We start from the raw sequence: 22,252 nt of genomic DNA on the forward strand, positions 1-22,252 counted from the left end.
AGTGAGTGCAGCTCTGGAGTATAATACAGGATGCAACTCAGGATCAGTACAGTATAAGTAATGTAATGTATGTACACAGTGACTGCACCAGCAGAATAGTGAGTGCAGCTCTGGAGCATAATACAGGATGTAACTCAGGATCAGTACAGGATCAGTAATGTAATGTATGTACACAGTGACTCCACCAGCAGAATAGTGAGTGCAGCTCTGGGGTATAATACAGGATGTAACTCAGGATCAGTACAGGATCAGTAATGTAATGTATGTACACAGTGACTCCACCAGCAGAATAGTGAGTGCAGCTCTGGGGTATAATACAGGATGTAACTCAGGATCAGTACATGATCAGTAATGTAATGTATGTACACAGTGACTGCACCAGCAGAATAGTGAGTGCAGCTCTGGGGTATAATACAGGATGTAACTCAGGATCAGTACATGATCAGTAATATAATGTATGTACACAGTGACTGCACCAGCAGAATAGTGAGTGCAGCTCTGGAGTATAATGCAGGATGTAACTCAGGATCAGTACAGGATCAGTAATGTAATATATGTACACAGTGACTGCACCAGCAGAATAGTGAGTGCAGCTCTGGGGTATAATACAGGATGTAACTCAGGATCAGTACAGGATCAGTAATAGAATGTATGTACACAGTGACTGCACCAGCAGAATAGTGAGTGCAGCTCTGGAGTATAATACAAGATGTAACTCAGGATCAGTACAGGATCAGTAATATAATGTATGTACACAGTGACTGCACCAGCAGAGTAGTGAGTGCAGCTCTGGAGTATAATACAGGATGTAACTCAGGGTCAGTACAGGATAAGTAATGTATGTACACAGTGACTGCACCAGCAGAATAGTGAGTGCAGCTCTGGAGTATAATACAGGATGTAACTCAGGATCAGTACAGGATCAGTAATGTAATATATGTACACAGTGACTGCACCAGCAGAATAGTGAGTGCAGCTCTGGGGTATAATACATGATGTAACTCAGGATCAGTACAGGATCAGTAATATAATGTATGTACACAGTGACTGCACCAGCAGAATAGTGAGTGCAGCTCTGGAGTATAATACAGGATGCAACTCAGGATCAGTACAGTATAAGTAATGTAATGTATGTACACAGTGACTGCACCAGCAGAATAGTGAGTGCAGCTCTGGAGCATAATACAGGATGTAACTCAGGATCAGTACAGGATTAGTAATGTAATATATGTGCACAGTGACAGCACCAGCAGAATAGTGAGTGCAGCTCTGGAGTATAATACAGGATGTAACTCAGGATCAGTACAGGATCAGTAATGTAATGTATGTACACAGTGACTGCACCAGCAGAATAGTGAGTGCAGCTCTGGAGTATAATACAGGATGTAACTCAGGATCAGTACAGGATCAGTAATGTAATGTATGTACACAGGGACTGCACCAGCAGAATAGTGAGTGCAGCTCTGGAGTATAATACAGGATGTAACTCAGGATCAGTACAGGATCAGTAATGTAATGTATGTACACAGGGACTGCACCAGCAGAATAGTGAGTGCAGCTCTGGAGCATAATACAAGATGTAGCTTAGTGTGAGATATGTGATATATTGGCTTACATTGTTTTCATTACGTTTCATGTATAGTAGGTGCACCGTGCAGCACCGATTTTGCATTGACATTGTCTACACCTGTTTATGAAAACTTGTTCTTTGGGTGAAGTTGGATTTTAGGGATCTATAGTTCGATAGATGTGAGTATTTGTTGTTTGTACTCTAAATACTGGAAACATTTCTTGGCCATAATTATCTTAAAAAAGTTGAATTTTGCCATAATCTGTATACAGTATACTGAGCATGAAAATACTACTTTGGTACTCGTGACATCTAGGAGAGGTATTATTCCATTAGGGTAATGGATTTATTCAGCAGAAAACAGTTTATCTAATTACATTGGCGAATATCCTCCTTTTGGAGAATGTTTCCCTGACAATTTTGTGGCTCGTGATTTTTAGTCCATTGCAGTACCGTGTTTCACCACTGACAACAATAATACTTTCCATAGACACAAATACAACAGCGCCCCCACATTTTGTTATAGAATAAAATATCCCCTGGAAATGGACTTGGCTTTTGTTTTCCACTTAATATTCCTCTTGCTTTCTGTAACAATATACTATTTGTAGGTTTTAATTATCTGAAGTCTTTTGCTGACTATACAAAGCTCACAGCTGTTGTGAGATAGTGCTTACCGCATGTATTGGGGGACACTCGCTTGGCAACGGGATACACTCAGACAGGCACCTTTTTTCACTTAAACAGTCTATGCGGTTTATTAAAGAGTCATAAACCGTATCACGAACAGTCTATTACACACTGTATCAGGGCATCACATTTAGTTGCTGTTACTAAACATGCTGGACTTTACTTTGTGCAGTTGCCATGGGTGACCGCATGCCGCACAGTTCATTAGTACATAGAACATAATAAGCACCAACAGTCTGTGGAGGTACCTTACGGGAGCTCCTGCTCCACCTGCTGACTCCTTGTCAGTCCTCTCCCCTGGGGAACTGCTGAACTGGGATCACCATCCCGAACAATGCCTTGCTCACTAGGCCACCTGACAGTCCAGATCCTTAGACGGGCTGTAGCTCCCCCAATTGCAGTGCCATCACGAACTCTGCATGCACGGCCTCTCTGTGCGCTATTCAGGACATCCGTCCCCACCTGGGACCGTCCAACACACAGGCCCCAAGGTCCAAGGCCTCCCCATGTGCTCTTCAGGGATCCCGTCCTACTCCCAGGACCTCGCAACACAGAGGCCTTCCAGGACCTCGGCCTCACCTCGTGCTCTTCAGGGATCCGGTCCACACTCTGGACCTCCCAACACTCAGGCCACTCAGGATCACAGCCTCACTAGGTGCTATTCAGGGATCCGGTCCCCACTCTGGACCTCCCAACACCCAGGCCTTTCACAGGACCTTACAGCCAAGATCTATTCAGGTCCATACACAGGAACCATGTGACCAACACCCTGATCACATTACAAACTTGTAACCACTCCTATAGATGGGTGGTGTGTGTGTCTAGTTCGACCCACCCAGCTCTCAGAACTAGCCCTGCCAGCCTCCCTCTAAAACAACACAATTACTTGTGGGATTACAGGTCCCAGAACATCCTTACTTCAGGCTGACAGTGCAGAGTATCTTCCTCTGCGACACACATACCGGCCATTCACAATAATGCCGGACTTTGACTCATCACCACAGTCATGCCTGCAATTGCCATGCATTCCTATGGCCTCAATACGCCTCCATGCGTATTCTGGGGAGACCATGCAGCGCCCCCTACCTGTAACAGGGGTCATTGCATCACATATCCCCCCTCTGTTCAAACCTGTGGGGTTGAACATTTGTTACACACCAGGGATCTCGAGACCGGGTACACAAGTCACCTTGCCCTACCAGTCGAGAGGGCCCTCTCAGTCTGATTTGAGCATCCCTCCTCATCACACCCTTGTTAGGTTTTTCCCGCCCCCAGCGGTCAACATGTAGGCCTTGAGCTTTGGCCCTTAAGTCACAGTCTGTCTGTGTCACTAGACCCTTAAGGTACCGTCACACTCAGCGACGCTGCAGCGATATAGACAACGAGCCGATCGCTGCAGCGTCGCTGTTTAGGTCGCTGTAGAGACGTCAAACACAGCAGCTCCAGAACGATGCAGGAGCGATCCTGTGACGTAACGGTGACTCACTTATCGTTCTCACAGGTCGTTAGCTCCATGTAAAACATTGCTGGCATCGTTGCTTTTGCTGTCAAACACGACGATACACGCCGACCTGACGACCAAATAAAGTTCTGAACTTCTAGCTCCGACCAGCGATATCACAGCGGGATCCAGATCGCTGCTGCGTGTCAAACACAATGAGATCGCTAACCAGGATGCTGCAACGTCACGGATCGTTGTTGTTCTCGTTGTAAAGTTGCTCAGTGTGAAGGTACCTTTAGTCACCACATTTTTCCAGTACGCCCCTTTTCCCGGCCTTTCTCTCCATGGCCGCCATCCATGGTTGGTGCAGTCATGAGACCCACTTACAGTCAAGCCCGCTGTCTGGTCTGGGTCTGAGTCTGAGTCTGGCCCATCTAAGACTTGACATGGGCTGCTGTCCAGGTCTCTCAGTCTCGTACTGGGAATAGAACTGCCACTTGCAGATTCTCGGCATCCTAGTCTTGTTGAGCGTCTCTGGCTGTCAGCAATCCCATTATTTGCAGGGCCGCTTCTGTTACCTTTCCCTTGGGTTGAAGGCGGCCACCATCTTCTATCAACTTGGCAAAGCAGTCCTTAATGCGCAGTCTTTCAAGCCTTAACTCCTCTATTTCCCTTAGATACGCCACACGGTACACCAGCAGAGTCTGCACATTTCCAAGACTTTCCTCTGTTCCCACAATGAAGAAGGGGACCATACCCTTTTCCTGGGGTAACTGGTCTTCATGGACACCTGACATTCTCAACCTCACCACTCCAGACTTATCGACCATCTCTTGCATGGCTTGACCATTCCTTCCAATGACTTTCTTCACCATAGAGACAGGCACCTGTATTACACCTTCCTGAAGACTCCAAGCTTTCCTCATATGCTCCAGCCGCCTAGCAGCGTCTTCATTCCGCAAATGGGCCATCCACTTTGTGCGCACATATCTCAAGTGCATGTCACTCAGGGTAGCTACTCTCTTCGTTGTGACATCAGTTGTCGACAGTATCATTAACTGACTAGTTTCCAGGGTCCAGTTCACCTTACACACCCCCATAGCCTTCTTGAACCCTTCATGCATAGACTCCCTGGCACATGCCTCTCTCAGGTCTTCAGGAATGTCTAGCAAGCATTTAAACAAGGAAGTCTCCTTCTCTTCTGCTGTCACAAGTTCACCATTTTGTTTGACTCTCTGAGCCATCTGCTTCGGCATGTCATCTGCTTCCACCTGTCTGGCCAGAATAGACACCTGCCGCTCCATCTTCTTCAAGGCTCTTACATTCATCGACTGGCTTTCTGTCAGGCGACATCTGAGCTCCGCCACCTCTTGCTCAAAGGCACCCACATGGCACTCAGCAGCCTGTCTCCGAAGCTCCTCTTGCTTCAACCTGGCTTCTACAGTCTCCTGGATCCTCCGTAGCTCGCTTCTCCCATCCTCTGGATTTGTTGGGCTTCCATCACGTGAGGAGGTATCCACTTCAGGCCCCACTTCTTTGGTGACTTCCTCCACTTCTGCACCCTCGGTCTTCACCTGGGACTCAGCAATGGCATCTTCAGCCCTCTCTTTGGTATCTGGTTATCCCAGCTCCTCCGTATCAGGTACTATGGAGCCTTCACCACACTCCTCTATTTTACCACTTTCTGTCACCGCAGACGTGGGTCTATAACTGGTCAGTTCCTCATTAGCTCCGTGGATTCTCACTCCACCAACACTCTCCAGGTTTTCTTCTCCTACAGCGCCATCAACTGTCCGGTCATCCACCTCCAACCTAGTCGTTGCTAGGGGCAACATGAACACATCTATCTTCCTGGTACAGTCTGGAAAAGAATTCACATCAGGAACAGAAGCACAAGACACTGTTTTTCCTTTATTTCTTCACTAGGTGCAACTGGTTTAACTTCTTTTCACCCTTTACGTCTCTGGAGCCAGGAGGATGTGCCGTTCTTGTGGGGCTCTTATTTTCTGTACTCCCTTACTTCCTCAGAGTCACAGCCACCCCCGGAGTCTGTATCACACCCCACAGTATGGTGAACCCCCAAGTCACACTCTATCTGGGTGTCAGCTCCACTCTGTTTAACAACCACATCCTTATCAGTCACATTGTGGTACACTTCAGGGGACCTCAGGCCAGTAAGTTGGGCAAATGCAGCTTTTCCTCTGGTCACCCATATGTCTGACCCATCAGTTTTGGGAGGTGTTACTGCCACCGTCGTGTCACTAAGTTGGGCCCATCCACCATTTTCCTTGGTCATGCCTACCTTAGGACTGTCAACTCTAGGGGGCGCATTCTCAACATTACTACCTCCCATACACATTATTTCTACCGAGACTTTCCTTTTTATCCACTAATCCCATAGGGCTTCCAAGTCCTGCCCTATTACCATCCTGTATAGTAAGTACGTGACTACCATCACTTCCTGGTACGTGGACCCCTCAGTCGCGTCAATGTAGAGGTAGGCTGTCAAACATCCTTTAACGTCCCCACCGGAGCCATTCACTCTCGACCCCATTCCAGGCGACACAGAATGTTCAGGAGGGATCCTCAGCAAAGACATTTTACTCCCATGGTCTATCAGCCCCATCACAATTTTCCCATCTAACCAGAAGGGACAGTGATGTGTCAGTTCACTGACCGAGCTATCCACTGTATAGCATGGTCCTGCATAGTAGGAACTTTGCTGCTCCTGGCTACAGTCCAATGGCGCATTCGTCGACTTTGTGGAGCCGCCGATCCACAGCAAAACTTCGTAACCACGCCGAGTTACAGCCAGATGCTTGTCAGCTTCGTGGACCCGCTGATCCACAGCAAACTTCGTAACCCCGCCTAGTTACAGCCAGACGCTTGCAATTTCGTGGCCCCACTGAGCCACAGCAATTACGTTCACACATGCTTCCTGGACCGCTGCCCGCAGTCTAGCACCATATGTGAGATAACGCTTACCGCATGTGTTGGGGGACACTCGCTTGGCAACGGGATACACTCAGACAGGCATGGTTTTTTCACTTAAAAAGTCTATGCGGTTTATTAAAGAGTCATAAACCGTATCCCGAACAGTCCATTACACACTGTATCAGGACATCACATTAAGTTGCTGTCACTAAACATGCTGGACCTTACTTTGTCCAGTTGCCATGGGTGACTGCATGCTGCACAGTTCATTAGTACATAGAACACAATAAGCACCAACAGTCTGTGGAGGTACCTTACGGGAGCTCCTGCTCCACCTGCTGACCCCTTGTCAGTCCTCTCTCCTGGGGAACTGCCGAACTGGGATCACCGTCCCGGAAAATGACTTGCTCACTAGGCCACCTGACAGTCCAGATCTTCATACGGGCTGTAGCTCCCCAAACGCAGTGACATCACGGACTCTGCATGCACGGCCTCTCTGTGCGCTATTCAGAATGTCCATTCCCACCTGGGACCGTCCAGCACACAGGCCTCTAGGTCCAAGGCCTCCCCATGTGCTCTTCAGGGATCCGGTCCTACTCCCAGGACCTCCCAACACAGAGGCCTTCCAGGACCTCGGCCTCACCTCGTGCTGTTCAGGGATCCGGTCCACACTCTGGACCTTCCAACACTCAGTGTAATAATTATAGGGGATAACTTAGGAGACTCTTTGCATGGAACAAGACAACTACAGGACACAGTTTTATAAGTGGCAAAGTCTATATTATCACGCGGTGATTCAAACAGGTGCAGAGAGAAACTCAAGTCCACAACACTTGGTGTAAATATTAAATGCAGCTTAGCAGTCTATAGGGAACTTCAGAGGAAAATGCAATCACACAGAAAGTCTATGAAGCACAATTATTCTTGAGGATACTTGACACGAATAAGTCCTTGTTTTAGTCCAAACACAGATAGCTATGCTTATAAGGCAGTTCAAATAATATCTTAGCAGAACCAGGGAGGCCTGGGTAATAGTCTCAGGTTTTTGCAGAGCAGCAACAGCTTGCATGTCCAGCAAATGCAGATGGAAGTAAACACGAGCAGCAGATGAAGGAGGATTACTGGAAAATGGTGTATGCATCAGGAACTCAGAGCAGAGTAGCAGGATAACCACAGAGGTTCACAGGAGCAGGTATATAGCCAGGGAGTCACCAGGGTGAGGAACTGGAATGCAAGGCAGAATACTCTAGCACAGAGTAGTAATGCGCAAAAGGTAATAAAAATGTTCAGAGTCCTGACACTCAGGCCACTCAGGATCCCCACCTCACCAGGTGCTAATCAGGGATCCGGTCCCCACTCTGGACCTCCCAACAACCAGGCCTTTCCTTTCAAAGAACCTTCTAGCCAAGATCCATTCAAGTCCATACACAGGAACCATGTGACCCACACCCTGGTTACATTACATACTTGTAACCACACCCATAGATGGGTGGTGTGTGTGTGTCTAGTTCGACCCACTCAACTCTCAGAACTAGCCCTGCCAGCCTCCCTCTAAAACAACACAATTATTTGCGGGACTGCAGGTCCCAGAACATCCTTACTTTAGGCTGACAGTGCAGAGTATCTTCCTCTGCGACACACATACCGGTCATTCACAATAATGCCGGACTTTGACTCATCACCACAGTTATGCCTGCGATTGCCATGCATTCCTATGGCCTCAATACGCCTCCATGCGCTGTCATGTGCTACCTGTAACAGGGGTCACTGCATCACACTGTTTATTTTCACCCCATGCTATGAGGGTCTCCAAAGGATGGAATAGTTTGGGGGATCCAAAGAAAAGTAGCAAACTTACTGCAATAAGTGTCATCAGTCTGCCTCTGGTCAATTATGTACATCTGATCATAGAGAAGTTACCACTCAACAGACATGAGTATTATTCAGCAGCAGAAGCCCCCTACTGGCCGCCTAAGCACCTCCACATATTAAAGGTTACTACCTGACAGTAGGGGTTGACACAAAGGCTTCTTGTTTCAAATTAAAAAACCTACAAGAAACATAATGAGCAAAAACCCTGCTGTAACTAAATAAGTAAAAAGCAAAAGTGCATCTAAATAACCCAGGGTCTTAGTAATACTGTTCTTGATCAAAAATAGCACAAAAGCCATCCCACCGTCGACAAGGTGACCCTGATCGGGATGGTCCTACACTGTCTAATATTAAACACCTTACCATGTTTCAGAGTTGACCTCTGTGTGAATAAGGGCAGACAAAAGGACCAGGTCCCGACCTGTGGACACCAGTCTGGAGAAGTCTTTAAATGTAATTTCCAGCTCAGAAGAGGGAGGCCACACCCCGGCTTGCTCAGAATGCAAAAATACAAAAAAAACCACAAAACTTAAGCTTGGATTGAATTAGTATACATGCAGCACATAAACATGCGTTTATGTGCTGCATGTATACCAGCTCAAACCTAACTCAATTTTTGTGGGTATTTTTGTTGTTTCAAATTAAACCTGGTTGCAGAAGTCACCATTATTCTTCTGTCACTCAGATATCATCGGTTATATTACTGGAGAATAGCTTCTTTATAATTTATAGGTGTAAATCTCATATGGTTCAATAAAACTCACATTGTAGTTTCTGATTATGCCATGATATTGCCAACAGTTGCTTTCAATCCAGCTTGATTTGCAGCTTTAGATGACTTTGTGGGAAAATGAGGACAAAATATTACTGTAAATGTTGTTAATTTGTAATTTTCCAAAATCTTCAAGTAAAAATACAACTTTTTCCAAAATTGTTTTCTAACTTTTTTTCTTGTGATAAATCATCTATACATGTTATAAAAAATACTCTTAAATAGATCTTAATTATGATGATGCTAGCAGTGACATCAATGGAGCCTCTGATAATAAAGAGGTTCGGAAATAAGATGTCACTGCTTCCTTGAAAACTAGATCCTTTGAGGTAAGTATTGATTTGGTCTAGATTGTTGCCTTCCGTTGATCGGTAACTGGATGAAAGATATTATGTTATGCGTTGTCATCACTAATAATTGCAGTGTTTGTTGTGTAATAAGTTGGCTAAACTTGGAGAATAACCATCTTGTGTATCCTTCACTACTGTATAATGTAACCTGTGATCTTCTGGAATCGGGAAATGACTGATAACAGATGAATAAAATGTCTGTCCAAGATCTATCTATATATGAGTTCTCTTTCAGTTACGCGCCTTTTGCTAATAGCTGTCTGCTATTGTTTTGCTATCTAAAGCCCTCTGGTGGACCATAGACTGTTCAAAAGGGTGAGTTTAGTTTTTGCAAGTCAAGATTCTCTCTTGCGTTCCTAACCCGTTGCTTTGTGCTTGCTTGCATGGGGCCGCAGCTGAGAGCTGTCTGCAAGATACACATCCATTCAACACAGAAACAATAGAATTCATTCTATTGCATTTTCTGATCCAGAACCTTTTTTTTTTACAGTAGCACATGGGTATGCCAATAGTAGACTTGCATGACTCTGTCCATGAGACCTTAAAGAACCATCACTGGGCATGCTTAGAAAGTGGTGGCAGGAACCAGCAGAAGGTGCCTGTTTCTGCCTTTCCAGAACACTTGGGTTTGCACTTTTCTCTCAACCATTGATGAAACATTTTGCTTGTTTACCTAAGTACAACATACCGTAGTCTGATGAGGATACTCATGATTCAGCAAGTATGTATGTAATCAAGTGGGATATTCCATTTTCTACAAGTTATAGAGTTCTATTTTAATGGGGTGTTGTTTTTAAGTCTATCTTTTGCTTGACCTTCATGGTGGTCCTCAACAGGTAAGGTTCTAGTATTGAAGAGTTGGGAGAATGTCATCGCTGATTGGGTCTATAAATAACTCATAATGCCTAACTACTTGACAATGAGATTAACGAGTCCCGATCACCAGCCTGGAGATGTCCCAGACTGGTGATTTTTCCATATAACACCTATTAACAAGAGAGGTCTCAATTGTCCATAATATCCCACCAAATGACCTGACTTTCTAGCAAAAATCGGATCTAAACTTCTGAGTTGTGGAATCCCTGCATGAAGATCCCCAAACCCTCTGAGGCCATCCTCACTGAGATGTGGAGATCTTGCCCCCTGCACTAACCCAGGGGTGCCGCACACTTTGCTGAGCCATTACCGAACGTTAACATCATTTGATCGGTTATTATCCAGTAACAGGTTAGTAAAGTATATGGCAGCACTGGGTTAATGCAGAGAGCAAGATGTCAAGAGATGTCCTTCTTTTACCAAGAGGGTCATGAACTTGTGTGAGAACCAGCCCTCCCTGCCGTGATCACACAGCCTGGAACTTCAGACTCGACGTTTACTAGACATTAGGGACACTTGGCACCTCTTTTGTTAAAGAGAGTATTTCGGAAATTTTTCTTTATGGAATCTGACAGCAGCATGATATAGGGGCTGAAACCCTGATTCCAGCAATGTATCACTTACTTGACTGCTTGATGCAGTCTCGATAAAATCCATGTTTTCTGTGTTGTAGATTTAGCAGTGCTATGACTGATGAGCTATGTATAACCCCGCCCACACTACTGATTGGCTGTTTCCTATGTGCACTGCATTATCAGAAAGCAGCTGCTAATCATGTGGTGGGGGCGGAGTTACACATATTAGCTGGACTATCTGGCACATGACACCTAGTCCTCTTATGATACTCTCCTGCTGTTAAAACACTGATTGTGCTAAAACTACAGCAATCTACTTATCTAGTGACATATCACCGGAATCAGGCTCTCTGCCCCTACCTTATGCTGCCCTCAGAATATATAGCAAAAACCTGCTGACAGATTCTCTTTAACTGGTGTTGTATAGAAAAAAGATCACCAATTGTTTTCTTTAAGTAAAAAGGGCAATTCTAGACTGGTAATATGTACTCTTCAAATGGATTTTTACTCTATTCAAAATGGAATCTTTAGGTTTGATGGGTTATGGGAAAAACCTGAGAAGTTCCAAGAATAGTCCCCACATTTTGGTTGCTACCAAGATCTACTGAGTGGAGGACATCTGGTGAGAATCTCAATTGTAGAAATTGGAATACCCCTTTAAAAAAGCACCCGCCACTTTTACACAGTGGAGACAACCTTTTGGAGGGCCGAGTTGATGGGAATGGAGTGTAGTTTCGTAGTCAATGTGGATTTCCTCTGAACAGTCCCATCTCAAACTCATCAATGCAGTCTGTAAGTGACCTCATACCTTGGGTGGACTACGTGGTTAGCACTTGAGGATCTCACATTAGGTGACATCACTGCAAGGGACCGTGACTTCAACATTACCACACCCTTGGCTTAGACGTAGATCAATAAGGGTCATTTCCAGCTGCATGCCCATAGATGATCCAGTAAGTCTTCATAAGATGGCTATGGGTCCATTGAATCGTCTGAGGTGGCATCTGTCATGGCATGCGTGGTCACCTGGAACCTCAGAGTCCTCCTTATGGTCACTATGTCAGGCCTTACGCATAAGGTGCAGGTTCCTACATTAACATTGGCTCATCCCTCTAAATGGCTGCCTCCACTTTGGATATATAAAAGGTGCTTTTCAACTTTTTTTTGTCAAAATACTCAATGCATAATTTTTTTTTTTTGCTAGAGTATATTGCCAAGTCTCATCTCTGGTTGCATGCCTGTTATATTTTACTATTATTTTTTTTAATTATTCCATGGTTTCTTAAAAATAAAATGTTGTGTTGCATTAGAGGTTTTTAATTTAGACATAAAAATAATATCATAAAAAATTGTATGTTGCAAGAAAATAAATGAAGGACATTTTGCATTCATAGAAATTCAGACATATAATCCAATTCTGCAGCAGAAGCTTGCCTCTTTCTGCCACCATAAAAGTTTAGAGGTCTCTGATGTCCTTAAAGGTCTGATTCACACCTGTCATACATCTTCCAAGGACCTCTATATGATCTGTGTATAGACCGGCCCCCTAGTGATGTGTGTTACAACTATAGGTGTAAGGATATAGGTAAAGGATGTGCTGTACTGAAAATGGTTCATAATTGCGTTAGCAAAATCCTTCATACATTTCAGATTATTCTGCTCGCTCCAGTAAGTGAATTTTAAGAACTGTACCATTAAATATTTTGTGAACCCGGACGGCAGTATCCACATTGTCTATACTCTCTAGATATCTGCGTAACAATGGAAAAGGGGTAACAATGAATGAGTTTATCAACAGTGACATCTACAGTACATGTGTGGTACTACACTGCTCATAACTTAAACGGAAGAAAAAGTCGCTAATAATAAGCCAGTGGTTCACATTGAGCTAAATAAAGCAAGAATAATAAATAAAGCAAGTATAATTAATAAAAAATACAAACAATGCAACTGTGGATGTATTCAGGAATATGACATCTTCATGTGTTTTTGTAATTAAATTAGCAGATGAAAATGTTTGTAAAACTTAACACGACATATCATACAGAATCATTATGCTATGCCTAGTGCTGGGCAGGAGGAGATGGAGCTTGAAATAGGGATTCTCTTTCTTAATTTTTATTTTTTTTTAACCCCTGTGTCATGCTTTCCTCAGGTAGGTTTCCGCAGGTGTAACACTTTGGGGCTTAAATACTAAAACTGGCTTCAGTTTTTAGACAGTGCAAACTTAGACTAGACAGTTCTTGATAAATTTGGTGCCTTTTTAGGGTCTGTAGTCTAATGCTATATTTTAGTGCAATTTTGAAGCATGGGATCCCAATTAAGGCATCGTTCCGATGGTCCATAAAGTCGGAAAACATGTAAAAAAAACATATATTAAAAATGGTGCAAGTACGTTAGACAGTAAATTAGCCCCATTGTGTTTGCCGTAGAGTTTCTTTAAGAGTTTTCACAATTGTATGTGTGTATAAATGGAAGGACAATGTCATAAATATGTCTTAAACTGTATCTGTACTTCTGTTGTTGAAACAAGAGTCTCACATCCGGAAATCTGGACAGATTTGTTTAAAAAAAAAAAAGCAATTGTTATCAATCAAAAAATTAAAAAAAATTGCTAAATCCAAAAGTTAAAGAATAGCAAAGTACACTTTACAAAATAAGAATATTTACAAAATGAAAAAATAGAACAGAATATTTGTGCTACTTGCTCATTTTCCTACCTGCTGCCATTCTTGGCTTCCCAGGACTTATCTTGTAGTAAAAATAAAATTAAGAAGTGGAGCGGAGGGCAGCAAGGAGCCTCCCTGTGTCAGCCCTGGTAGAAACTAATATAAAATTAAAAGCACAAGTAGTGAAAAAAATGAACAACGTTGCAAATATCTTACAGTGTTCGATAAATGTAAACGTTGATATAAGTTGTTCACTTCTGTGTTTGGTTCTGAGATTACCAGCTGTACATTTTTTTGTCTTAATTTACACTAGATGTGGATCAGAGGAGAACGCTTAATTTTTTGCCATCATGGGCCATATTTCTTTAACTATATTAGATATTTGCATAGGATATTAACAAAAAATAGAAGAGTTTTTAGGTATTTAGGGTATAATAAATACTTATTTGCACAAGGAATAAAACATCTCCTGCCTCACACCTGCTTAGAATGAACCATATTTACATGTATTATATTCCTATATTATGAAGTAAACTATCATTATACCATTACATTCAAACGTAAAAACAAATATATTCCCAGATCACGTAATGTCATAAATGGTCAAAAAGACCCCCAAAAATACAATTTCAAAAGTATAAAAAAATTCATTCTTTTTCCATACATTTTTCATAATTACCAACATCAGTTAGCTAGTTAGTTAAACTGGGATATTTGAATCCTTTCTATAGTCTTGCCCTTCGTATGAAAAATTAGTGGGATTAACCAATTTTGGTGAGAGTATTTTGCAACCACATTTGCTGGGTTTGTTTACATAAAATGGGCCCGTCCCGGCAAATTGGAAACTTTTGGCGGCCATCTTTTAAAGGGGTTATCCAGGTTTCGGGTTAAAGTCTGCAGCCGCTCTATGTGATTGCAGACTTGGGAATCCTCACATTGTGCATAGTGCGCGCTGCCAGGATTCCCCTGTATGTGGTTTACATACCTACAGTGACATGCCAACTAGACATGCGCGACCTCACTCAATACAAGTGCATTGAGCAAAGCTGTACATGTCTAGTCTGAATGTGGCTGGTAGTATGCATATCACATACTTGCGGTCACATGATTGCCCACTCCCGGAGAATCCTAACAGTGTGCACTGTGTGCCCTATGAGGTTCACAAGTCTGCAGTCATATAGAATGGCAGCAAAGTTGAACCCCAAGCCTGGACAACCCCTTTAAGGACTAGTTAGCTAATGAAAGCAGGATTTCTGTATGGACCTTCACTTAGCACAACTTTTACCTCTGTGGGGCATGGAGGTCCACATTTTAAAGTCCACAAATTCCTAACCCAGCCCAGCTGGCGCACTGTTGCTCTTCAGACTTCAAAGTCTTTGAGTGGGCCCAAGTAGGGAATTGTTAAAAGTCACATTTTTAAAATTTTTGTCATTATATTAGTTTCCAAAAAGTCATCTATGATTTTGTTCTCCTAAAATGTATTCTCAGAGTCGGAGTCATACATACTCAGCTAGGAAGGCTCTGTTAATTGGAAGAATTAATGATAGTGATTGCAGTGCTAATACACACAATCAAGAGCCCAAGTAATTAATGGAAATTGGCTGCAGTAACTGGAGCAGGCGCCGAACGTTCCTGCCTTGTTTTCAGATAAATGAAATCTAACTATGTGTCACACAGGACTGGGGGTGGGCGGCTTATTGTGTTGGAGCATCAGAAAAAAATATGGGAAAGTTTTAAATATTTGTTTTTTAAAATCTAAAGTATCTGGTGATTCCTTTCTCTTTTTCTCCCAGTAAAATGTCCAGTGTGGCAGAGTGATTTGCAAGGAGTATAGACAGTGACATATGTAATCGGTGTGCCGCCATATAGTGTCACCCTACAACACCAGATTATAGAGATAGTCTTCCTTACAAGCTCTAATGGCCCATGACACATTTTTTTCTGTTTTATTCATATATATATATGTATGCCACTGAGTAAAATGAGGAGCATCTGGAGATAAAGTAGGACCCTTTACACAGCTGTATTATGGCTTTATAGAATTTTGAGATTGTGTAAAGCCATATTACGTTTGTGCGTATGAGGCCTTACACATATTGCGCTTTAACTACTCACCTTCCACTGTATCATTCTTTGGTGGTCAATTCTGTTCCTATATGGGGGTCCGTGCCTGGTGATACGGCTCAGCCCCTCTCACTGTGCTGTATTATTACCGTCATGATCACATGTACAGATGCACTACTGACAGTGCTGAGGCTCCCCAATAAGTGCCCCTACCCTTACCAACATCTGCTTTAATGTTGGGGGCTATTAAGGAACAGCTGATGAGAATATGGAATAACTTCATAGAGCTGAATGAGACAAGGGGCATATCATTTGTTATGATTTTTTGGAGGGGAAATGTTGCACTAGAACCCTAACTTTTAGGTGCAATTTACTGTAAGCACCTGCGGCCTTAGAGTTTAAGGGAATCTGTCACCAGGTTTCTGGCACCCCAACTGAGACCCTGATTTCAGAGATGTATGACAGTTATTTTATCAAACCTACAGCAAGCAGACCAGTAACTTACACGGCTGGAATCAGGGTCCCTGTATTTACAATAGATTGGCAGATTAGGTGACAAAAACCGGGTGATACATTTCCTTTGAATATTACCGGGTGGAGCTTAAAAGGGTTGGCTCCAACTTTTTAACTGATGCCTACCCTCAGGATGTAAAAACCCGGCACTCAACTTATTGGTGAGAAGAAGTAACAGATTTATTGTATCCCAAATCCAACAAAAAAACGTTTCGGTCTCACAACGGGACCTTCATCGGTAACGTAAGTTTTGGGATATTGTTGGAAGAGCTAGTGACTCTATAACCTGTCAGAAGGATGAGTGGTGCAAAATGCACTATGAAGAGAGGATATTAAGCCTATATGCTGCCTGACATCGCGGCGTCCACCGCTGGTGGACGCCGCGATGTCAGGCAGCATATAGGCTTAATATCCTCTCTTCATAGTGCATTTTGCACCACTCATCCTTCTGACAGGTTATAGAGTCACTAGCTCTTCCAACAATATCCCAAAACTTACGTTACCGATGAAGGTCCCGTTGTGAGACCGAAACGTTTTTTTGTTGGATTTGGGATACAATAAATCTGTTACTTCTTCTCACCAATAAGTTGAGTGCCGGGTTTTTGCATCATTGATTGATTACGGTTTGGGAACCTACCCGTGCACCACTTTAGGAAGTGCACACGTTAATCTAACTACCCTCAGGATGTGTGACTGACAGAAGTTCCCGGATGATGCCGGAACACAACAGAGCCATTATTTGCATACTGGCTGTGGCTAGATGCTGCAGATCTACAATTCGAGTGAATAATGGTGGATATGTAGCTGCTGCCATTTTAATTTTAATGGAGCTGCTATGTTCCGGCAACATCCAAGAACTTCTGGTAACAGTTGATCAGAGGGGGTGCTAGGCGTGATGTCCCCACTGATCAGATTTTCATAGCCTATCCCGAGGACAGGTCATGAATAAAAAAGTAGTGGCCAACCTCTTTAATGGAGGCAGATATCTGTCTCTAGAAGAACCATTCCTAACTAATGTCACCTATTGAAAGCAGCAATCCTAAATGTTACCCCTTGGATCCCAGTCAGATGCCTCTCACCCACCCAATTTAGATCTCACTCTTTGCACTGATGAGGGGGCAGTACCCCGAAACACAGTGCCTGCAAATTGAGATTTTTGGTTTTGGCTTTTATCCTAAGTCATGTGACAAGGCTCGTTAAAGGGTCAATATTGACTTTTAGGATTACTACTTCCTATAGGTGGCACTAGAATTTTGGTCCAGTTCCTCTCTGAAGAGACAATTTGCATCACTCCTAATTTTGGCTTACAAATATTCATAGTGTGAACGTGGCCTTACTGTAGTGCTATGCTAACTGCAGCTTCTACTGAGCATGTGCAAGACTTTAGAGTCAGCAGCAGAGAGGAAGACCGTGAAACAAGCTTGTCATGGAAGTTTGACAGGTGGAGGTACACTTCGCAGCCTGCATACACTTGGCAGTGTATAGTGTAACTCATAAAATGCTCAGTGTTCATTAAGGATTAAAGAGTCATTCTGGGATTCAGTCCAAAGTAAGTACACCATCCTCACCAGGGCCAGGGAACCTACAGTATTTCATCATATATACAGGTTATTTTGTTAGATCTGGTGACAGATCCACTTTAAAGGGAACTGGACACCTTAAAAGTGCGGAGCAATCTTTCCCCCCAACCCCACTGTTTATATCAATCTGTTCAGCTTTTTTCCGTCTCTATCACACTCTACATATAGATTCCAAACTTTTTGAAGCTGTTAAGTTCCCTCTAAATATAAATACAACTTTAGTAGGCTCCTAAACTCCCATTGTGGTGGCTGCAGATAGAGATTTGTATCTACAAAATGAGTATTCAATATTTTTATTTAAAAAAATTGGTCCATAAGGGTCTTAAAGGGAGTCCATGACCCCCAAAATGGAAATGCAACTTCTTATACATTTATATAGTGAACATAACCCTTATAGTAATCATACCTGCAGTATTCATTTTAGTGTTTTATAGGCAGAGAAATAAATTTTTACATTACATGTAAATGAGCGCACTTCAGTTTAGTGCACCATTACGCCCTCCAATTTGCATATTGATCACTTTCTTGACTCTCTAAACTCAATCCGCATTCTTGCATATATACACTGGTACTGGAGGAGCCCAGCAGCGTGCACCCGGTGTCAGTGCAGGTGCATTCTGAAGCCTGGATGCTAGCTAAAGCCACTGGGTTTCCTCACCTCAGGGTGTATTAGTGTAGCAAGGGGCAGCCACAAACAGCAGCGAGGGGTCAGAATGCGCCCGCACTCACATTGTGTGCACACCATTGGGCTCCTGCAGTGCTAGTGCACATGCACAGGAATGCAAATTAGGTTCAGGCAATGTTAAGGCTATGTGCACACGTTCAGGATTTTCTGCAGAATTTTCCTGAACAAAACGGGACTTTTTCTGCATGAAATCCGCATGCATTTTTTTCGTGTTTTTGACGGGGTTTTTTGCGTGTTTTTGATGCGTTTTTTGCACTTTTTTTCCAGAGCTTCCCAATGCATTAAATAGCGGGAAAAACGTGAAAAATCTGCAAAATTAATGAACATGCTGCGTTTTTTACCGCAATGAGTTTTTTTCGCGGAAAAAAACACATCATGTGCACAAAAATTACAGAATGCATTAAAAATGATGGAATGCTTAATGTATGTGTTTTTAAAGCGTTTTTTAAGCGAGTAATCCTGAACGTGTGCACACAGCCTTGCTCTTGGCAAGTGAGTTTTAACAAATGTTTTATGTTGAACTGAATACATAATGTTTTAGCAGCTGCAGAGCGGAAAAAAACCTTTTTTTTTTTTACGTTTTTTAATTTTGCCTATATGTTGAAGAGATCCTAGCAAAGTATTTGGCACTTAATGAGTTAACTTTTGTGAAGTAAGAGTTGGTTTTATCAGATACTTTTCTCTGGGAGTGAGTTCTTCTAGCTATGTGAGTTGTTATTACTGAGCGTTTGTTCTTATCCATTTATGAGTTATTACTTGGGGTGTATTCTTCTTGCTGTATGAGTTGTTATCACTGGGGATGTGTTCTCCCTTTATGAGCTATTCTTACTGTGGGTATCTTCTTCTTCTCCCTGTATGAGTTGTTATCACTGGAGGTATGTTATCCTTATTCCTGTATGAGTTGTTATCATTGGAAGTATGTTCTACTTCACCCTGTATGAGTTATCACTGGAGGTGTGTGCTTCTTCTCCCTGTATGAGTTATCAATGGAGGTGTGTGCTTCTTCTCCCTGTATGAGTTATCACTGGAGGTGTGTGCTACTTCTCCCTGCATGAGTTATCACTGGAGGTGTGTGCTTCTTCTCCCTGTATGAGTCATCACTGGAGGTGTGTGCTTCTTCTCCGTGTATGGGTTATCACTGGAGGTGTGTGCTTCTTCTCCCTGTATGAGGTATCACTGGAGGTGTGTGCTTCTTCTCCCTGTATGAGTTATCAATGGAGGTGTGTGCTTCTTCTCCCTGTATGAGTTATCACTGGAGGTGTGTGCTACTTCTCCCTGTATGAGTTATCACTGGAGGTGTGTGCTTCTTCTCCCTGTATGAGTTATCACTGGAGGTGTGTGCTTTTTCTCCCTGTATGAGTTATCACTGGAGGTGTGTGCTTCCTCTTCCTGTATGATTTATCACTGGAGGTGTGTGCTTTTTCTCCCTGTATGAGTTATCACTGGAGGTGTGTGCTTCTTTTCCCTGTATGAGTAATCACTGGAGGTGTGTGCTTCTTCTCCCTATATGAGTTATCACTGGAGGTGTGTGCTTCTTCTCCCTGTATGAGTTGTTATCACTGGAGGTGTGTGCTTCTCTCTGTATGAGTTATCACTGGAGGTGTGTCCTTCTTCTCTCTGTATGAGTTATCACTGGAGGTGTGTGCTTTTTCTCCCTGTATGAGTTATCACTGGAGGTGTGTGCTTCTTCTCCCTGTATGAGTTATCACTGGAGGTGTGTGCTTCTTCTCCCTGTATGGGTTATCACTGGAGGTGTGTGCTTCTTCTCCCTGTATGAGTTATCACTGGAGGTGTGTGCTTCTTCTCCCTGTATGGGTTATCACTGGAGGTGTGTGCTTCTCCCCGTATGAGTTATCACTGGAAGCGTGTGCTTCTTCTCCCTGTATGAGTTATCACTGGAGGTGTGTGCTTCTTCTCTCTGTATGAGTTATCACTGGAGGTGTGTGCTTCCTCTTCCTGTATGATTTATCACTGGAGGTGTGTGCTTTTTCTCCCTGTATGAGTCATCACTGGAGGTGTGTGCTTCTTCTCCCTGTATGAGGTATCACTGGAGGTGTGTGCTTCTTCTCCCTATATGAGTTATCACTGGAGGTGTGTGCTTCTTCTCCCTGTATGAGTTGTTATCACTGGAGGTGTGTGCTTCTTCTCCCTGTATGAGTTATCACTGGAGGTGTGTGCTTCCTCCTCCTGTATGATTTATCACTGGAGGTGTGTGCTTCCTCTTCCTGTATGATTTATCACTGGAGGTGTGTGCTTCTTCTCCCTGTATGAGTTATCACTGGAGGTGTGTGCTTCCTCTCTCTGTATGAGTTATCACTGGAGGTGCATGCTTCTTCTCCCTGTATGAGCTATCACTGGAGGTGTGTGCTTCTTCTCCCTGTACGAGTTATCACTGGAGGTGTGTGCTTCTCTCTGTATGAGTTATCACTGGAGGTGTGTGCTTCTTCTCTCTGTATGAGTTATCACTGGAGGTGTGTGCTTCTTCTCTCTGTATGGGTTATCACTGGAGGTGTGTGCTTCTTCTCCCTGTATGAGTTATCACTGGAGGTGTGTGCTTCTTCTCCCTGTATGAGTTATAACTGGAGGTGTGTGCTTCTTCTCCCTGTATGAGTTATCACTGGAGGTGTGTGCTTCTCCCTGTATGGGTTATCACTGGAGGTGTGTGCTTCTTCTCCCTGTATGAGTTATCACTGGAGGTGTGTGCTTCTTCTCCCTGTATGGGTTATCACTGGAGGTGTGTGCTTCTTCTCCCTGTATGAGTTATCAATGGAGGTGTGTGCTTCTTCTCCCTGTATGAGTTATCACTGGAGGTGTGTGCTACTTCTCCCTGTATGAGTTATCACTGGAGGTGTGTGCTTCTTCTCCCTGTATGAGTTATCACTGGAGGTGTGTGCTTCTTCTCCCTGTATGAGTTATCACTGGAGGTGTGTGCTTCTTCTCCATGTATGGGTTATCACTGGAGGTGTGTGCTTCTTCTCCCTGTATGAGTTATCACTGGAGGTGTGTGCTTCTTCCCCCTGTATGAGTTATCACTGGAGGTGTGTGCTTCTTCTCCCTATATGAGTTATCACTGGAGGTGTGTGCTTCTCTCTGTATGAGTTATCACTGGAGGTGTGTGCTTCTTCTCTCTGTATGAGTTATCACTGGAGGTGTGTGCTTCTCTCTGTATGAGTTATCACTGGAGGTGTGTGCTTCTTCTCTCTGTATGAGTTATCACTGGAGGTGTGTGCTTCTTCTCCCTGTATGAGTTATCACTGGAGGTGTGTGCTTCCTCTTCCTGTATGATTTATCACTGGAGGTGTGTGCTTCTTTTCCCTATATGAGTTATCACTGGAGGTGTGTGCTTCTTCTACCTCTATGAGTTGTTATCACTGGAGGTGTGTGCTTCTTCTCCCTGTATGAGCTATCACTGGAGGTGTGTGCTTCTTCTCCCTGTATGAGCTATCACTGGAGGTGTGTGCTTCTTCTCCCTGTATGAGCTATCACTGGAGGTGTGTGCTTTTTCTCCCTGTATGAGTTATCACTGGAGGTGTGTGCTTCTTCTCCCTGTATGAGTTATCACTGGAGGTGTGTGCTACTTCTCCCTGTATGAGTTATCACTGGAGGTGTGTGCTTCTTCTCCCTGTATGAGTTATCACTGGAGGTGTGTGCTTCTTCTCCC

The 22,252-nt window shown here is 43.5% G+C and overlaps 1 protein-coding gene across 9 annotated transcripts in view; it reads left to right on the forward strand.

Annotated features, from left to right (window-relative positions):
• The window catches only part of CAMTA1 (calmodulin binding transcription activator 1), a 2,053,806-nt gene that overhangs the window by 2,001,629 nt on the left and 29,925 nt on the right, over nt 1–22,252 (forward strand). For 8 of the 9 annotated variants that reach the window (XM_077250396.1, XM_077250399.1, XM_077250395.1 and 5 more), the window contains one exon: nt 9,914–9,944. The exons of the other annotated variant lie outside the window; for it this stretch is intronic. In XM_077250396.1, coding sequence (XP_077106511.1) covers nt 9,914–9,944 — 31 coding nt within the window. The remainder of the gene's footprint in view (nt 1–9,913; nt 9,945–22,252) is intronic. 9 annotated transcript variants of the gene reach the window in all.

The sequence above is a fragment of the Ranitomeya variabilis genome, chromosome 4, assembly GCF_051348905.1.
Source record: "Ranitomeya variabilis isolate aRanVar5 chromosome 4, aRanVar5.hap1, whole genome shotgun sequence".
Lineage (NCBI taxonomy): Eukaryota > Metazoa > Chordata > Amphibia > Anura > Dendrobatidae > Ranitomeya > Ranitomeya variabilis.